Genomic DNA, 17,718 nt, shown 5'->3' with positions numbered 1-17,718 from the left:
AAAAGCATGTATTCCAGATTAAATCAATTTGGGATTCATTCATTAAATTTTCATTTATTCCGCTTAACAACACAAACTCTTGCTTGTTACACGGTGCCTGGAGGGACAGACACAATTTTCTATACTGATCAGTAGAACTCTAATTGTATTCACTTTCACATTATAAGGCATCAATCCAGCCATTTCCTATCTCTGCCTTATTGTATGCAGGGTTGTGGGTATTATAAGGTATTTAATTGCTTAAAAAGCTTTTATATAATTGTAACTTTATTTAACCATGGCCACAATATTTCCATTTATTAGACATTTTTATCTGAAATTGACCAAAGCTAAACCAGAGAGATTGCATAAAAGAGTAACTCAGTCTAAATGTGCTCATATGGTTGGTTTTAAAGGGCAATAAAAAATAAAAAAATGTATATTTTTTTGTTCAAATGCAGGATTTTTTTATTGAAGCTCCGCACAAAAATAAAAAAATGTATGATTACCTGTAAGGTTTTTGTTCGAAGCAGTTTTCAGAGACTTTTTAATGTGATTTTTCAACCCAATCTCATTGTAAAATGTGACATAGGCACCAAACAATAATCAGTTTATTCATGCTGACACTCAGCAGTATTATCAAAGTCTCTGAAATGTTTTTTCATTGAGAGGTTTCTTCTGTTTCTGCAGAACTTTTTACTATTAGAGAGATTGATAGGACCAGTAAGCCAGAAATGGGAGATTGATTAACATGCAGTAGATGTTCTGAGATGGTCCATTTTATAGGAGACCGTTACTTTTTTCTTAACTCTAAACACACAGTATAGATTCCTGTGCCTAAATCGAACCAAACAGGAAGTGAGTAGCACAGTACTGCTACTGCAGTCAAACGGGTATTGACTGGATCTTGGTATTAAGTCCACAGTGTTGATTTTGAGATTTAGATTTGGAATTGATGTTCTGGGCCACCATGACAAACAAGTCCCGGATTTTGAAATATTAAGTAGCAAGAATTAAGTTGAATGTGTTGTGTTTTTTAAATATCTTGTCCATCTTACACTTCCTGTAAAACATTGGACTTGTTGAAAAGTTTCTGCTGAAGTGACAAGTGGAGGTGTAACTGTGGGACGCAAGAATAGAAGAAAAAGCAGGTTGTTGCAGAAGAATATGGCAACGATGAGAGAAGGGGAAACTAGGCTAGAGGATGAAGAGACTCAGACAGGGAATGCCCCCCAGGCACTCTTCAATTTCGTCCATATGAAGGCACCATATTTCCCCAGTGTTGTGTCCGTCATCTCTTTGTCTATTACGCACACATTCACTGTCAAACCCCCTCAGCTTTTCATTCCTACATTTCTTCTCTGTCTTCATCACTACATTTTGTCCCCCCCCCCCAGGCATTTGAGGAAATGTCAGTGGTCAGTGGTCAGCTACCCTCTGCACCAGGGATCTTATCTAAAAGATTATCTTTGGATATTAACTTCTGCCACTTCCTGCCAAAATTTCTGCTGCAACAATGTCTTCCCTCCAGAAAAATATTGAATCAATATACTGTATGTATTTGTGTTTTGATTTATTTTCACTTATTAATCCACATCTGCTTTCTTTTCTGTTTGTAAAGAGCTGCTGAGCTGCAGCCACTTGCCCAACTCAGCACCACACTCATATTTTGACAGGTCTTCTTCTCCAGTTCACACTTAAAATACTGCATCTTTCCCATCATCTTTGATTCTCCCTGGATCATGATGATTTAGTTACGGCACTACCCCCAACTGCCACAGAAGAGTGTGTAGTGCACAATTTGTGAGTGTGTGTGTCCAATCAAAGAAAAACAGTGAAAAAAAATTCAAATGGCTCATTCATGGCAAAAAGATGAGAAAAAGATTCTTCGTCTCTCTGCCAGTTTCTCAGCTATGCATATTTTTGGCGAGCACCGAGGGAGGAGCATGCCAACACAAAGATGAGCCAATCACATATTCACACATTTCACTATTGTTCCACTCTCCATTATGGCTTCAGAGTGAGCAGTGGTTGATAGTATCTTTGAAGTCTACTGTACTGGCCCATATGGACAGATACCAGACTTTCCCATTATTCGACTACAATTCTGTAAGCAGTTCATCCTCTCATTCATAAATGGGTCGACATATCTGCCTCTGACCATGCTGTAGCTTGGTTCATTGTATCTGCAGTCAAACAAAGCCAGTATTCAGGCACACAATACCCACTACCTTGCAGCATTAGTCTGTTTCAATAAATTCCAAGACCATGAGAGACTTGTCCAAATCATTGTCTGCTGCTGTCTCCTATTAAGCTGTACACTTTGTTAGCAAAGTAGTTAAAACGTATTTTGTGCTACCAATTGCTAATTCTCCTCATGCAGAAGATATGACTAGTTTGCTTTAGCCTTTAAAACCCCAATACATAAAAATATAATTTTTTTATGGATTAAAGGAGTAATATATGTCTTGGTTATAGTTTAGCTTAACTGTACAGGTTCTGTTCAACAGATTTGGTTTAACTTCCTTTGAAAAGAGCTAGAACAGCTGTTTCGAGTCTTTGGCTGTGTTCGAAACCGCATACTACATACTACATACTTGCATACGGCATACTGATCGATCAGACAGTATGCAGAGCGTTTACCCACAATGCATTTCGCTCCTACCCGAGCCGAAATCAGCCGCTTTCGCTTAAGCTCTAAACTCTGTAAACTTTAGCAACATTTGAAACATTTTCAGGCGAGAAAGTAGTCGTTTAGATCCCCAACGTGTTGAAAACCTGACAAAATACCGGCTATTTACAATTTTGTTCCGACGAATTCGGCGCTACTAAAGCTAGCCGCACTTCCGGTTATTTTCACAAAATAAAATACCCGTTGCCTTTTATCATAGGGAAAGCTATTACGATACAATTGGTGCTTTTGTTTTGAAAACAGGAAGTGAACCTACCCTCGTTGTAGCTAGCTTGAAACTGCCGTTTTGACAGGAAATGACGATCGGCGACGTCACGTTACGTTGTATCTTGGGTAGTTTGAGTATGAGTAGTAACCTCATGATGCATACCCAACATTTTGGCGAATCTTATGCATTCGGGTAAAAAAAGTCAGTATGAGTAGTAGGAGAAGTATGCGGTTTCGAACACAGCCGTCTTTAGTCTTTATGCTAAGCTAAGCTTAGCAGTCCTTTCAGGTTAGCAAGTTTTACTTGAGTGAGACAGTTTTACTTATCAATTGTGTGGTGTGGTGGTTAGCACCGTCGCCTCACAGCGAGAGGGTTCCAGGTTCAACTCCCGGCTGGGGCCTTTCTGTGTGGAGTTTGTATGTTCTCCCCGTGTATGCGTGGGTTCTCTCCAGGTACTCCGGCTTCCGCCCACCATCCAAAAACATGCATGTTAGGTTAATAAGTGTCTCTAAATTGTCCCTAGGAGTGTGTGTGTGTGGTTCTTCATCTAATTTGTCTCTGTGTGGCCCTGTGATGGCCTGTTCAGGGTGCACCCCGCCTCTCGCCCGCTGACTGGGATAGGCTCCAGCCCCCTTGCGACCCGACCAACGGATTAAGTGGGTATAGAAAATGGATGGAGGATGGATAGTTTGTTTTCCAAACTGAGACCCGAAATGGTTTAGTCTCACTCAAAAATGCATAATAGCTATTTGTTAACAGTAGGAAAACATAGTATTGTCACAATAAAGGCTAAAAGATTGTGAGGTGGCACTGTTTTATTTGCTTTGGTAAGTAGAGGGCATTTGAATTGTTCGTGATAGCTGAGACCACCGAGTGAAAATACTTTGTAGCCCGAAAGCAACTTCTGCTCAAGGGTTTTTTTATGCTAAAAGTGGCTAACAAGGAATTTGTGACAGTTTCACAGAATGTAAAACAAAAGAACGTCACAATTTTTAATGACAAAAATGAATAACATATTTCATAACATTTTGCATTTTTATGTCCCTTTACGATATCCCTTCACTGCTATGTTTTCTGCTGTCGACCAGAGGAGCCGTTACAAGTCTTGAATGAGACTGCATTGCAATTAGTTGTTCTGTGTTTGTTTACTTGCCTTGGGACTAAACATGCAAATTAGCTGCTAGCTAGGGCCTGGAATAACCAAACAGTAAATCCGTGTAGTATCAGTCTTCTCCTGTAATTGTTGACAGAAAACAATTCTCCAAACATCAAATTATACCTTGTAAATTTATTCTACTTTGTATTCACTATTTTTCATTCATAGCATTTTAATTCCACTTTACTTGCTTATTATGCTTCATCATACAAAATCACTGATTCAGATCTTTGGAGCTTTTAACTAAATCGTCTTCTCTGTCATCCAGAATGAGAATATCCGTCATATGTGAATGTATTAGCCTTTTTGCTGGTTAAAATCTCGCGGCAAGTTGTTTTATTTGACACTGGAACTGGATGCCATCTAAATCTAATGAAAGGCTTCCTTATTGGCTCAGTATGTTCCTGCTCACTGAACTTCACAAAAAAATCTGCTCTGAATTTTACGAGGTACTTTAGTTCCAGATGGACAAAAACTAATATCAAAAAGCATTAATCAAGGCAGCTTTTCCAGATGTTTGAGTTACAGTGTTCCACTGATTCGAAACACCTTTTGACCCAGTGCTGACAGAGAGCAGGCAGACTCAGCTGTTAGCAAAGTGGGTCAGAGCAGCTGGCAGGATCGCATGAATATTTAAAATGAAACCGCTCCAGACTGAAGCCTCAGTAACAATCACATCGACTTCAGGCATTATTTAAGAGTGAGAGCATGTTGAACAGCTCCAAATAAGCTGTTCCTGAATATTTCAAGTGACACTGAGAAGAGTCGGTGTCCAAAGAGCAATATAAATGTAGATTGAAAACAAACAAAAAAAAAAGACACTGAGCACAAAGGGAAGGGAGGAAGGTACGATCAGTTTACATAATGGAGGCGCATTTATACTTTCTAATGAATAGATGTCTAAAATTGTAGAGGGCTGAGAGAGAACAAAAGAAGTACCTTAAAAGTCGTCATATGCAATTTGTTATGTAAAATGTGTGAACATAATTCTGTTACACCACAATTATCTACCAAGAAACACATAACGGAGAACAATGTACGACAGACATATCAGCAGGGGCCAAGATATATTGAATGCAAGTAAACTTTGTAATTAACTCAGCAAAGAGGCGTTCTGGCACAGATGGACTGACAGGTAAAAAGAGCAATGAAAAAAGAAGAAATGGGGAGGGAGAGACAAGACTGGAGGATGGATAGAAGTAGGTCAGGAGGAGAGACGGAGAGGAAGGAGGACATAGGGAGAAGGATAGAAAGAATGACATGAAGAGAAGCTATCATTCAGTTGTCTTTTATACCTCTATCACTATCACATCAGTTGTCAGAGTGTGCATAGGTTTGTCTTATTGGTGTGTGTGTGTGTGTGTGTGTGTGTGTATACAGCCACAAATCCATGCATGTGTGTATGGCCGTGACTGACAGCTCCCAGCCGGAAGCCTGTTCCACAGCCAAAGACTTCATAATAAACAGAACATGGTTTAATTTAGTCCTCCAGGCAGAGTAGCACTGCTCTTTTTGCAGTCTATTCATGAGCGCGCACACACATTTATATAACACACTGTTAAAAATCTGTCACAACAAACTATTTGATATAGTGACTTAAAGTTTAGTCATTGTTAAAGCTTTGGATGGCATGCTGTCATCTAAAAAGAAATCACTGTGTTTTGACTTATTAGGAAGAAATATAAGTTGATTTTCCTGTGTGCAGAGATAGCACCACCCACATTAACGTTCCCCAGGTGACATTAACATCTCGGTTTAGTTTGCAAATATAGTGCAATGTCAGCACAAGTTGGCACAACGACCGCTCACATTGCTGGGGTTGTTATTTTCAGTATATGCCTGCTTTACATCTTCAATTCAAGCACTTATTAGATTGCTTTGTCTTGATCCTTTAAAAATAATACACGATTTACAACAGCAACAGCATCATTATAGTGCATTTTCTCTTAGAAATGGTGACAATTTAGTTTTTTACTACACATCAACAAGCTCATTTACTGGTATGTTGTTTTAGTTTGAGGTCTGCCTTGATTGGTCATAAATGGTAGCATGCCAGGCAGCGTCTCATTTTCAGTTTGAATTGTGTCAAATTTGCCTCTCGGCAGGTGATAGGCAGGTGTTTAGGGATTTTAAATAATAAGGAAAGAAGAAAACATCTATATAACAAACAAGGTGTTTCAAGGAGTCTGTGTGAACTTTGCACAACTTGCTCCTGCACAACACACTAAATGGAGGGGGAGGGGGGGCATGAAGCATAACTTAGGCTTGATTAAATGAAAACTCTCATCATCTATATACTTTGTGAAAAAACACGCACTCTTCCAATGAAAGTCCACCCAGGTGCCACGGCTGTCTGAAATCTGTTCACGGTCGGAATCTGACTTGAAGAGGCCCGTCGTCACGGCTACACCAATGACACAGCGAGCTGTGGGTGAGCTTACTCTGTTGCGGCTCTCATTCACCCAATCAAGGCAAACAGGCCACGCTCTATTTAATGATTATCCCAGCATCTGTCCCCCCGATCTTTTATATCTGTGCGAAAGCTGGTGAATACGAGTGCAAATGCACTCACAGGAGCCCAGTGAGTGTGATCCAGCCGAGCAGCTCCATTCTGGCGCTCATCAAGTAATTTCATCCTAATCTAATCAAATTTAGAAATCACGGGAAATGCTTGTGGGCATTATGAACCAGTTGTGTGCCTGTGATTCATTATATAGTTAGCAAAGAGGTGGTTAATAGAGGATGTTATTACAGCAGCAGCATTAGATGCCGGTCCAATAAAGTACATGATTACCACATTTAGAATGTAATCTCAGCTGTTATCAGTGTACTATAATGAAGGCAATCCAGAGATAGCCTTTGTCCTGTTTACACTCAGCTTACTTTTACTTACATCAGCCATATTCTTTGGATGATATCGTGCCATATTCTTGCTGCAACCTGACTAGGTGTATTGATTTCATTTAATGCCTTTGCTTTGTTGGGAAGATAACATTCTCCGATGATGTTGGATTATTTTTCAGTCAACAGCCGGTTGCTTTTATCTCAGTTACCTGGATGTTCCAATTCATGTTATAGTCCACCGGGTACAGAGGCGGTAAAGTGCCAAACACAACATTAGGTGAAACACGATAACGGAAAGAAATGAGAAAACATGACTACCAGAACACAGCAACATATGCTGCCTTTCACAAAAAAAAAAAAAAACCAACACACTGAAAGCCCAACAACACAACGAATACACAACATTTCATGATAAAGTTTGAGCACAACGTTACGGACGCACAGAACACACCAAAACAGGAAACGCAATAATACGTACAAAGCACCATTACATATTATAAAATGTAACAAAAAGTAAGCTGCACAGCTGCATTTTTTTATTTTTTTAAAGAAACTTTAAAAAAAGGCATTTCAGGACAAATAAAAAAATTTCAATAAACACGAGAACAAACTGAACACAGCAATGATACACAGCTACATTTCTAAAACGCAACATCTCACAAAAGACTAGCACATATTCCTTATGATACTTTTCTTGTTGTTGTGTTCGGGTTTTTGTATGTTGCCCTTCAGAGCCAACGTAATCTGGTAATAGCTCCGTAATGGATGTCTGATATTTATGCGTTTGGAAGCTCACTGCCACTCTTATCTCCTCTGCATTAGGATACATGTGATCGATAAACACACCTCGACTGTAAATCACAAGAGCGCTCAAAGACTCCCTGCAGGCCAGGATAGAGCGAAAGCCGGGCAACAAGGAGTGCCTGGATGTGAATGAAACAATAAATGGCAGAGAGGAGCCAGAGGTGTTAAACGGGAGGCTGATATTTCTGATTTACCAGCAGAGCAGCCTTTATGATGAATGTGAGGAGGAAAGCTGTCGTTGATCGCTTCTTGCTGCCTGTGAGGCGAACGCTCACTCCTGCACTGTTTGTCTTTGCTTGGGTAAAACAATGAAGTGCAACATCAATAAAAATGGTCATCAGAAAAAGAAGGGGGAAAAAAAAAACGACATTGTTTTCACTTTCAATTTATGGACCCACTTTATCGAAGAGAGAAAATAATCTGAACATCAATCAAAGAAATGCATTTCGTTTTGTTGTAAGTGGAAGAGTTACACACTGAACCTCCCACACTTGTGTCTCACACAAGCCTGTACAGTGCAGAAATTGTTTTCCATTTCTGAAATCGCATTTTCACTTTGGTTCTATCTTCTGCTCTGGATTCTGGATTTGTGGACACGGATGCTTTTCAATAGCAGCTGAAGTGGATGTTATCCGTCATCAATACTGTGTGTTTATAATGCCAAAATATGTCTATTTTTTCTGCCTCCAGGTGAGACCGGTGCAGCCCTGTCACGCCCGCAGCGCCCCCTTTCGGCCCGGACGGCCCACCACGCCCCGGCGCCTATGAAAGGGTACCATGTCAGCCGTAGCATGTCTCAGCACTCCTCTGGTGGTGGCGGGGGAGGCCCCTGCCACTGCACGCCAGAGGAATGTGATGGCCATGGCAGAGACTACTATCAGGGTCACAGCGATGGCCACTATTACCCTCCAGCAGGTCCAGCTGAGGCTCTTGCACTGGAGAGGCATCACTCCCATTCACACGCTCACTCTCACTCCCATAGCCACTCTGGCGGGGGCACCTTCCCCCGCTCGCACCCCAGCCAGCATCCACCTCTCCAGTCATTTGACTCTTGTGAAGACTGCCTATCCTCAGGCCATGGAGGGAAGATGCACCACATCCCCCCTAACCTGATAGAGCAGTTAGAGAAGCAGGTGCCCTTCCACCCTGATGGCTTCCACACACTGCAGTACCAGCGCACTGCTAGCGGGGGTGCCGAGCAACGCAGCGAGAGTCCCTCGCGTATCCGCCACTTGGTGAACTCGGTGCAGCGCCTTTTCGCCAAGTCCCATTCACTGGAGGCACCATCCAAACGGGAGTACAATGGCACGAGGGGAGCCGGGGAATACCGGGGTGAGAGAGGGGGAGGCCACAGGAGCGGAGGGGAGGAAGGCCACTACTCAGGCCACCAGTCTCGCTCTACGAGGAGGAGCAAGTCTCGAGAGCGTAGCAAAAGCGGAGACTCGCGGCACGAGTCGGGCAGACGCCACCGCAGCAGGACGGCAGGCTGGTGGAGCTCTGATGACAACCTGGACAGCGACAGCAGCTATTTGGTCAGCGGGGGTAGACGGGGGTATCCCAGTGGGCACGAGAGCTTGGATGCTGCCATTCAGGAGCTCACCATGAAGAAACCTAAGGAGCGAGGCGGCGGCCCTGGGTCTGGCGAGTGCGTGGCCTGTACCACTTTAGCTCTGGCAGGTAGCGAGGCAGGAGGACATCACGCACACCAAGGTCACTCGCTAAAGAGGAGCACGTGGTCAGCCATGACAGTGAGTCAGGCCAGAGAGGTGTATCCTTCCAGCAGGGGAGGAAGTTATGAGAAAGCCCTGGTGCCCATTGAGAACAAGATGAAGGAGAGAACCTTCCACTATCTGCAGGTTTGTGTACGCCTACATATCAACAAATGTTAACTATAAGCTTTGGGCTATGTGAAAAATCTGTTTCTTTGCATCAGTCCCATTTTACATGTGTAGTTTTCATACAGAGACATATTTCTGAGAATCATGCAAGTGATGTTTAGGTGGCTCCATAAGCTACAGGTCCTGATGGGATGGCTCTTAGGTAGATCCGGTTCAGGTCCAAAAGTGAAGCAGTGTTCAAACAAAGTTGAAAAAAACTCACCAGCACATTGTGTGTAATGGCTACATTTATCTGATATCTCTGATTGGTGCTTATCTGCTACAGTTCCACATGATTCCACAGGATTCTCCACAAGAAGCGTCAGTTCTCCAAGGACTTTAGAAACCTTGTCCTGAATCGTCGTGAAGCAAGAAATTATTTGACTGTTGCTTTCTTAGTTTTTGCAGACGGAAATTATTTATGCACAAGAGATAGATCTACGTCCATGACATTCACTGGGTAGCCCAACAGTTTCACTGGGAACTTTTTTCTTCTTCATAAACATCCCTGAAAGAGGTTTCACAATAACATATATATATATTTATATCCCGAAATAGTATTTTTTCTTAAAGTGATATATACATATATATGAAATGAATGGCAATTTCTGAATTTTTGAATGGCAATGGCGGTATGTTTTGCAAATTACCGTTGTCTGGTCGGTGTCTGACTTTTTAAATCCAAACCAAAACCACACTAAGGAATTCCGGTTCCCTCTTTTCGGCACTAATTCCTCCCTGGGTTCTGTTTCCATTGTGTTTTCCATCGTACTCTCTGCCAAGCTCTCCGCCTCTGTCATGTTGTTGTGTATATCCAGCACTGCAGTAAATGAGTCTTTGCAGGTGACGTTAAAATGCTACCGCTAAGTGGTAGCGTTGCAGCAGGTACATTTAGCCTTCATTCATTGTTCATATAACGTTTAACAACCTGTAATTTTAATTAAAAAAAAAAAAAAATTAAAAATAAATTATTTAATTTTAAAAAAAACAATAGAGGGCTATATCGTACGGTAGACATTTTTATATTGCACTACGACATATATCTTAATATCGCACAGCACTAATTACACCCACATATTATTTACCTGCCTCTAAACAATCTTTCTCCAACGTTAAGTCACACACTGTTATCTAAAATAGAATATTTTCAAAAAACCTTTTACCTCTTTTGTAGACATTAATCTTCTAAAATGAAAAAGCAAATTGCTGCGACAGACAATGAATCTAAAAAGGCAGCCGAGGGAGCACAAACACAAAAACACACACACAAACCTCCAGCTGTGTTGAGGTAGAGCTGCCGTGCAGGCTGTGTTTCTACGGAAACAGCAGGTAGCCACAGGAGTCCCTGGTGTTTTTCCAACTCTCATCCTTTAAACACAGCTGAGGTCTGCTGATAGAAGAGAGAGCAGGGTCGTGTGTGTTACTGTTCTCTAAGGATAGACCTTACACAGTTCGCCTCTGTACTTTAGCCTACCATCACATTCACACCTCAGGACAAGAAATAAACTTCCCCGCTGCAGCTTTTCTCGTATCTCCAGGCGTCACCGACAGTCTTGGGAGGAGTCGAGAGCCGGCGTATGGAGTGAATATTGTGCTGCACCTGGATGTGCTCAGGCAAGCCAGATTAAACCACTGCCTCAGTGCTGGCAGCTGCCTCGAGCTGCAGATACAGAGCTGCTCAGATCTGTTCCACCAGGACGAGACCTGGTGGGCATCAGCAGCTCAGGTGCTACTTTGAAGCAACAGCTCCAAAACTGAAACCTTTTTTGAAAGCAAAAGAAGATATTCTGTTTTCAATAACTGACTTTAAACTCAAATACCTTTTATATGAATCCTTAAGACAGCGGCCAAAGATTTAACATCTTTTTCAGCCTGTGGGAATCCTTTATCACTTTACAGACAGTTGTTTGCATTTACTTAAATTATTTAGCAAGATCAGGAGTTCTAAGGGGCTTGGGAATTTTGTCTCTAACATTTGGGATTTTATGTGATATTAATTCACCTTTTCTGATTGAAATCAGAAAAGCGAAGCCCTATTTAAATTGACTTAGAATCATCCTCCTTTTTTTCTTTTTTTAAGGATATTTTAGCTCTTTTGTTGTAAGGGACATCGTTGCTGTTTTGAGTTATTCCAACCTATCATTGGTTGGTTGAAAGATTAAGTTAGAAACTAACTGGTGGTTGTGGTTACTGTAGCAGCTAAAAGAGCCCGATATTTGTGATGTAGGGTTAAAATGAAACCAGTTCGATAGAAAACATTTCTAAAAGGAGCAGGAATGTCATGGTGTATTCCATCCGAGCTCAGAGGTTGGAATTTCAGAGTTCCCAGGCGGAAAGATCAAGTGTCAGATTTCCAACCTGGAAAGTCAGAAGAAACTCACTCATACTAATTTCACCAATTTCAACGTGGTTTTTGAATTTACAAAAATGGTGTGATAAATTGTTATAAGCTAATAACAACTAGCCTGGTCAGTAGGCACAACCTTAAGCTATTTCTACAGTTTTTGGGGTTTTTTTTACATCTGGAACACTGTCAACTTGGGTGTGATGTTATTCCCATCTTATAGTTCTTAGGAAAATGGAACACCGCATGACTTCTCCGGGTCAACAAAGATTTCAAATGAATGCTAACACTGGTCTATATCTGCTGGATTTGCATGCTAATGCCCACCCTAGACAGTAGTTGTTCCACTGAGTGTGTTGTTTAGACACACGAGTCGCCACCTAAGTTGAATGAATAGCTGCCCTTTCATTTTCCACCACCCGCCTCATCAGTTACCAGCCAGCTCATCATTGGTCAGATCTGAAGGTGGCTTTGGCAAGGATATAGCCCCTGCCTGCTCAACAGTGGTCTCAATGTTGTCCATCTTATTGCATTATAGATGTGTGTTGAGTATAGGCACAGTTTGTCTTCCTGCTTTCTATGACATATACACTTTGCGTGGTCACAGATGTCAGTATATCTAAGTCATTCTAACGCATAGATTGATTTCAGTTTTTATGGAAAAGAAGTGTAAATATCTAATATTAATGGATAGAGAACTAAGACTTTTTAGGGGCTCAGTGCCCTCAGAAAGGGCTGAAAAGGTGAACGACTGAGAAGGTGGGAATATATCAATTATATTCACAGTGTTTTAATCATGTAAAGCCTCAAAGCTATACTGCTACCAATAATATCAATACTTAAAAAGCATCTTTGGCTACGGCTACACGAAAATGAAACGAGGGTTTTTTTTTAAAACGGGTACGAAAATTATTGCGACCACACAGGAAAGCTTCTGTAAAGACTCAGGTCCAGATGGAAACGATGGAAACGCTGAAAACGATGCAGTACACACGCCACACCTATATGTGCGCTGTAAGCCACCCCCACCGGTTACACCAGAACAATAGAAGAAGCAATACGCATGCGTGTACGCCCCTACTTCTACCAGCGCGAAGCTCACGTTGTTCCTTCATCAACGCCACTGTAGTCAGCAGTGTCTGCAGCAGTGCTGCTATCAATGTTGTGGGGTCCATGATGATCGCTGTCTGTCCTCGTTGTGTTGTCTTCTTCTTCCGGATTTTGAATGGAAGCCGCTTTTTGTTCTGGTCACTGACGTATGTGTATACGTCACTGGCGTTGGCCATGTGGCTGTGACGCAGATGTAAACAAATCCGTTCTGGCTGTAACAATGGAAACGAAACGACACCGTTCTCAGATCTTCCCACTCTGGAACCCGTTCTCCAAAACTATCGTTTTGGGGTAGTGGGAACGCCGGCTCCGTGTGGCCGCGACAGCCAAACGATAAGAAAAAGTATCGGTTACAGTGAAAAACATTTCCGTGTAGCCGTAGCCTCTCTCTCTCTCTCTCTCTCTCTCTCTCTCTCTCTCTCTCTCTCCCTCTCTCTCTCTCTCTCTCAATATATATATATAGTAAGATATTTTTCACTTTTGGAACAAAAACTTAACGAGTAGTATTTCATTACATCTCACTTTACTAAAGCATTGAAGTGGCAACATTAAGGACACAGTAAGTTTTTTTTTGTATTACACGTATACAATATGTAAACTTGTCCTCACATATGGTTTCACACTGGGCTGTCTCTCAAGTTTGCTGCTAAAACGCAGACCAGGGCATACAAGAAAAAAAGAGACTCAATCTTCACAAGTCTGAATTACAGTGGTCAGATGCTTTCTCTCACAGCGTCAACGCCAATCACAATGTGTGGCATCAGAACAGGGCACTCTGCTTTCCCTAAGCCCCTCTCCACCCTCTCCCCCTTGGCCTGTGAGTGATAGATAAGAAATTGTTTTTAAAAAATGAGAATATAGAGCAAGAGTAAAAGAGGAGAAGATAGAGGGCAAGAAGAGGATGCAGAGATAGCAAAGCAAGCTCAAGGATAGAAAGAAGATAAAGGAGGTGATGATTGCCAAGGGGCAAAGCAAAAAGAGGAGGGAAAGAACCGGATGAGGAAACGAGAGAGATAGTGGAAGGCCACGGGGATCAGGAGATTAGGCTGAATCATCTTTTAAACGGTGACCTTAAAAACACACACTCAGCTAGATGCCAAACCCTGGGGCCCTGACTGTGAATGAGCTTGTGTGTGTGTGGAAATGTTTATAGGTGTTTTCATTGGCCACCTCACAGCATTTGCAAAAACTGAAAGATTGAGACGTTGCAAAGCATAAGGAGCTGCTGTTACTCTGTGTCGCTTTCATCACACAGGAAAAGAAATGGGATTGGGTTGGAGACACGTGTGCGAAAATGAACATAAAAAACAGAGTTAATAACAGAATGTTATTATGTTTGCAAGGTTAATAAGTGTACTCATCTACCATAATGGTAATTACAGCTGCACTTGTCAAAATATGAGGGATCAGTTATGGTAACAAACACCCATTTCTCACCTAACTCTGGAGTCCCATTAGCTTTTGGCCTTCTGTGGTTCATAGTTTTTGTTGTCTGACCAATGAACTCTCAGCATGGAGCTGTTTTAAACAAAAATGTTAAAGACTGATAGTAGAAAAATAAAAGGGCTGAACTGCAACTGGATTTACACTCAACAGGTGGGAAGAAGGAGTGTGTTTCTATGAATAATATCTGAAATACTGAAGCCACTTTCATCTCGGTATACTCATATTTGTTTTTTAATACTCATAAAAGATAAACTGATAGAGGAGGGGACATTATAAACAGTTCATAAAGAAATATGTGTGGAAACTGCTAATGCTAAAAAACTAAACCCAACCTAGCTTGTTTCCTAGCCTTCTAGCTCTCAAGTGTTCGTTTGTTAAGAGCTTTCGCCATCTTTTATGGGTGATTAACTGCCCTTAACATGTTTTACATAATGCTGAACTAGAAGGCTCTATAAAAGTAAAATATAATATCTTGGAAGGAATAGCCTACACCCTTTATAAGGGTACAGAAGGTGCTACATTGTATAACATCGCACAGAGGTAGGCCTACAGGCCAGGGCAAGCTAGTTAGCATGCTAATAGCAGCACCAGACTGTGCCATCTAAGAGATAACACCATTGCTGTTCTTATTCTTATCTGGCTTGTATATTCAGTTAATTTTTAAATGTTTTGAACTACAACTGATCTCATAGAAATACTGTCAATTAAAGGGATTTCGTTCTTTCTTTCTTTCTTTCTTTCTTTTTTAAAGATAGGTTATGTGAAGTACTTATGAATAGACAAAAGCACTCTCAGTTTGAAGAGACACATTAAATAAACTAAAAGCTGTTCAGAAAACCACGAATAGAGCTAATTGCTAACAATTCAACCACAGCTGTATTACAGTTAATACAGTTTTCTTTTGTTTTGAAATGTATTCCCACATGTGTGTGTGTGCGTTTCATTTTGTTTTCCCACCAGAGAATAATTTTTTCTGTCCATCTGTCTTCCTGCTCTCAGCACACTTAAGTCTGTCATTTTGCTCTTCTGTTTTATGTTTTGTTGCGCTGTACAATGTGTATGGTCACACTGTTTGCTACCTCCTCTACTTTCTGTTTGCTGTCCTCTCTGCTCTTTTGCTGGCCTTTCTGGGTATTTGTTTATTTGCTCTCCATCTGTCAGCCTCTTGCTTACACTGTTTCTATTTCTCGGTGTCAGTGTTTCTCCGGCTGTCAGAGTTTCTCTCTCTCTGTAAGTCCCTTTGTCCCTTTCTCTCTTTCTCATACATCTTCTTCCATGGGCACATATATATGCATGTTTTTGCTCTTATTGTGAGCATGGCTGAGCTCGTTGAGGTGTTTGTTTAACAACCCAAATGCTGTGTGCTCGTGTTTTAGCTCTGTATGTCTGAATCATCGCCTTCCTTCTGTCTTATGTGTGAAATATTTTTCAGTGATGAAAAATATTTCTGTCTTTGGACTGTAAAAACAGATATTGTGAAGAAACTGCCAAAAGTGCAATGAAGTCATCTTCAATATCTCGAGACTGATTAATCTGCGTTGTGTATAACTGCCTCTCCCTGAACAGTTAACGTCAAAGAGGAATGCTTACTCACTTTAACACATTTAACCGTTTAACACATTTACAGAGAATCCTACTAAAAGTCTTTAACTGTGATGTTTTTTTTACTCACTACATGTTTTTATTTCAGATCAGTCCCAGTTGGGGATGTTTGTGGTCACTTTTGACCACGTGTATGTTTGGATGAATGTGTCTCAGGTCCCTTCAGAGGATTGGGGAGGTGGATATGGCAGCGGCGGAGCAGCGGACGGTGGAGGGGAGATTCCGTGCCGTCGGATGCGGAGTGGCAGCTACATCAAGGCCATGGGCGACGATGACAGTGTCGACTCGGACACGAGCCCTAAAGCCTCGCCTAAGTCCACACTAATCGCCCAGAGGGAAGCCTTCAGACGGTCCATCAGCATGGATCAAAGGTCAAATGCCACTAACGCAGTGTTTATGTTACTTCATTAGAGAGCTGACATTGACCTCGGAAACATTTTTACATAATGCTATAAACGTAATAAAATTTGTGTTATATTGTGTAAATACTCAATGCTTGCACCAATAAAATATCTATTTTTTCACCCTGTGTATGAGAAATAAAGGCATATATATATATATATATATATTTCACACACTTTTATTCAAGTATGTAAAGTACTGAAGATATTCAATACTGCACCTAGAGTAGAATCAAAAGTATTGAGCCACCCCTCATTTCTGTATATTTGATTTCCAAGGAGTGAGCCTTTTGTTTAATCCTTTTAAGTAATCTTGAGTAATAGGTCTCCAGGCTTTCTGAAGGTCTTTCAAAATTTTTCTTTGGACATTGGCTGCTTTTTCCCTCATTTTCAGTCCAGTCATTGTGCCTGACTACTTTTAGAGAAATGTGTTTTCTTTGTTTTCTTTGTTTCTTAACTCATGACCTATAATCATTCAAGGATAAAACCTGACTCAAATGATGAACCAGAGTTGTGTCTAGACATAACAGACAATTAAGCAAATAATCTATTTTAAGTTATAGCCATGAATTAAGTTAACAAGATTGTTAGGCATGAACTACTGTTGTTTTGCACAAACTAAGTGATTTCCAAAGAGCTATTTGCTCAAAACGTGGCATATCTCAGTGTCATGTGCAGTGTGTTTGAAAGTTCAAAGAGATTAAGTAGATAAACAGGATCTAAAAGGGACGTGTTTGAGAAATAAGGGGAAAAAATAACAGTAAAGACCTGGTACAGGGCCAGAGGGGTGCATCAGGCCCTTCAGTTCATCCATCTATATTTCGCTGAAGTCTCATCAAAACTGGTGCTGAGGCATGCTAAATGACACAAGAACTGGGCTGAGAATCAGTGGCAACAGGTCTTATGGAGGGATGAATCCTCCCCAGAGCCTGAACCTCAACATTACTGAAGCAGTGTGGGATCATGCTGACAGAGAACAGAACAAAAAGGCAGCCAACATCCAAAGAAGAGTTTTGGAAAGTCCTTAAAGAAGCCTGGAGAACTATTCCTGAAGACTACTTAAAGAAATGGCAGAAAGCTTGTGTAAGAGGGTTCAGGCTGTGCTGAAGAATAAAGCTGCTCAATCAAATATTGACTTTCAAGCTGGTTAGAATAGTATAAACTAAGTTGTTGCCTTCCATACTGTATTTTTCACAGAAAAGTTTACATGGCAGACTGAAGTGGCCTTGAAAGATATTTAGAGATGTATCTCTGT

The 17,718-nt window shown here is 41.2% G+C and overlaps 1 protein-coding gene across 1 annotated transcript in view; it reads left to right on the top strand.

The window, feature by feature from the left end:
- dlgap3 (discs, large (Drosophila) homolog-associated protein 3) overlaps window positions 1–17,718 on the top strand; it is a 130,601-nt gene that overhangs the window by 99,546 nt on the left and 13,337 nt on the right. The window contains exons 3-4 of the mRNA XM_075449761.1: window positions 8,374–9,539; window positions 16,219–16,433. Of these exons, the coding sequence (XP_075305876.1) occupies window positions 8,448–9,539; window positions 16,219–16,433 (1,307 nt within the window). The 5' untranslated portion in view covers window positions 8,374–8,447. The remainder of the gene's footprint in view (window positions 1–8,373; window positions 9,540–16,218; window positions 16,434–17,718) is intronic.

Source organism: Odontesthes bonariensis, chromosome 18 (genome assembly GCF_027942865.1).
Source record: "Odontesthes bonariensis isolate fOdoBon6 chromosome 18, fOdoBon6.hap1, whole genome shotgun sequence".
Taxonomy (NCBI): domain Eukaryota; kingdom Metazoa; phylum Chordata; class Actinopteri; order Atheriniformes; family Atherinopsidae; genus Odontesthes; species Odontesthes bonariensis.
The sequence above is the reverse complement of the archived record's forward strand: the minus strand, read 5'-3'. Positions and strand labels throughout refer to the sequence as shown.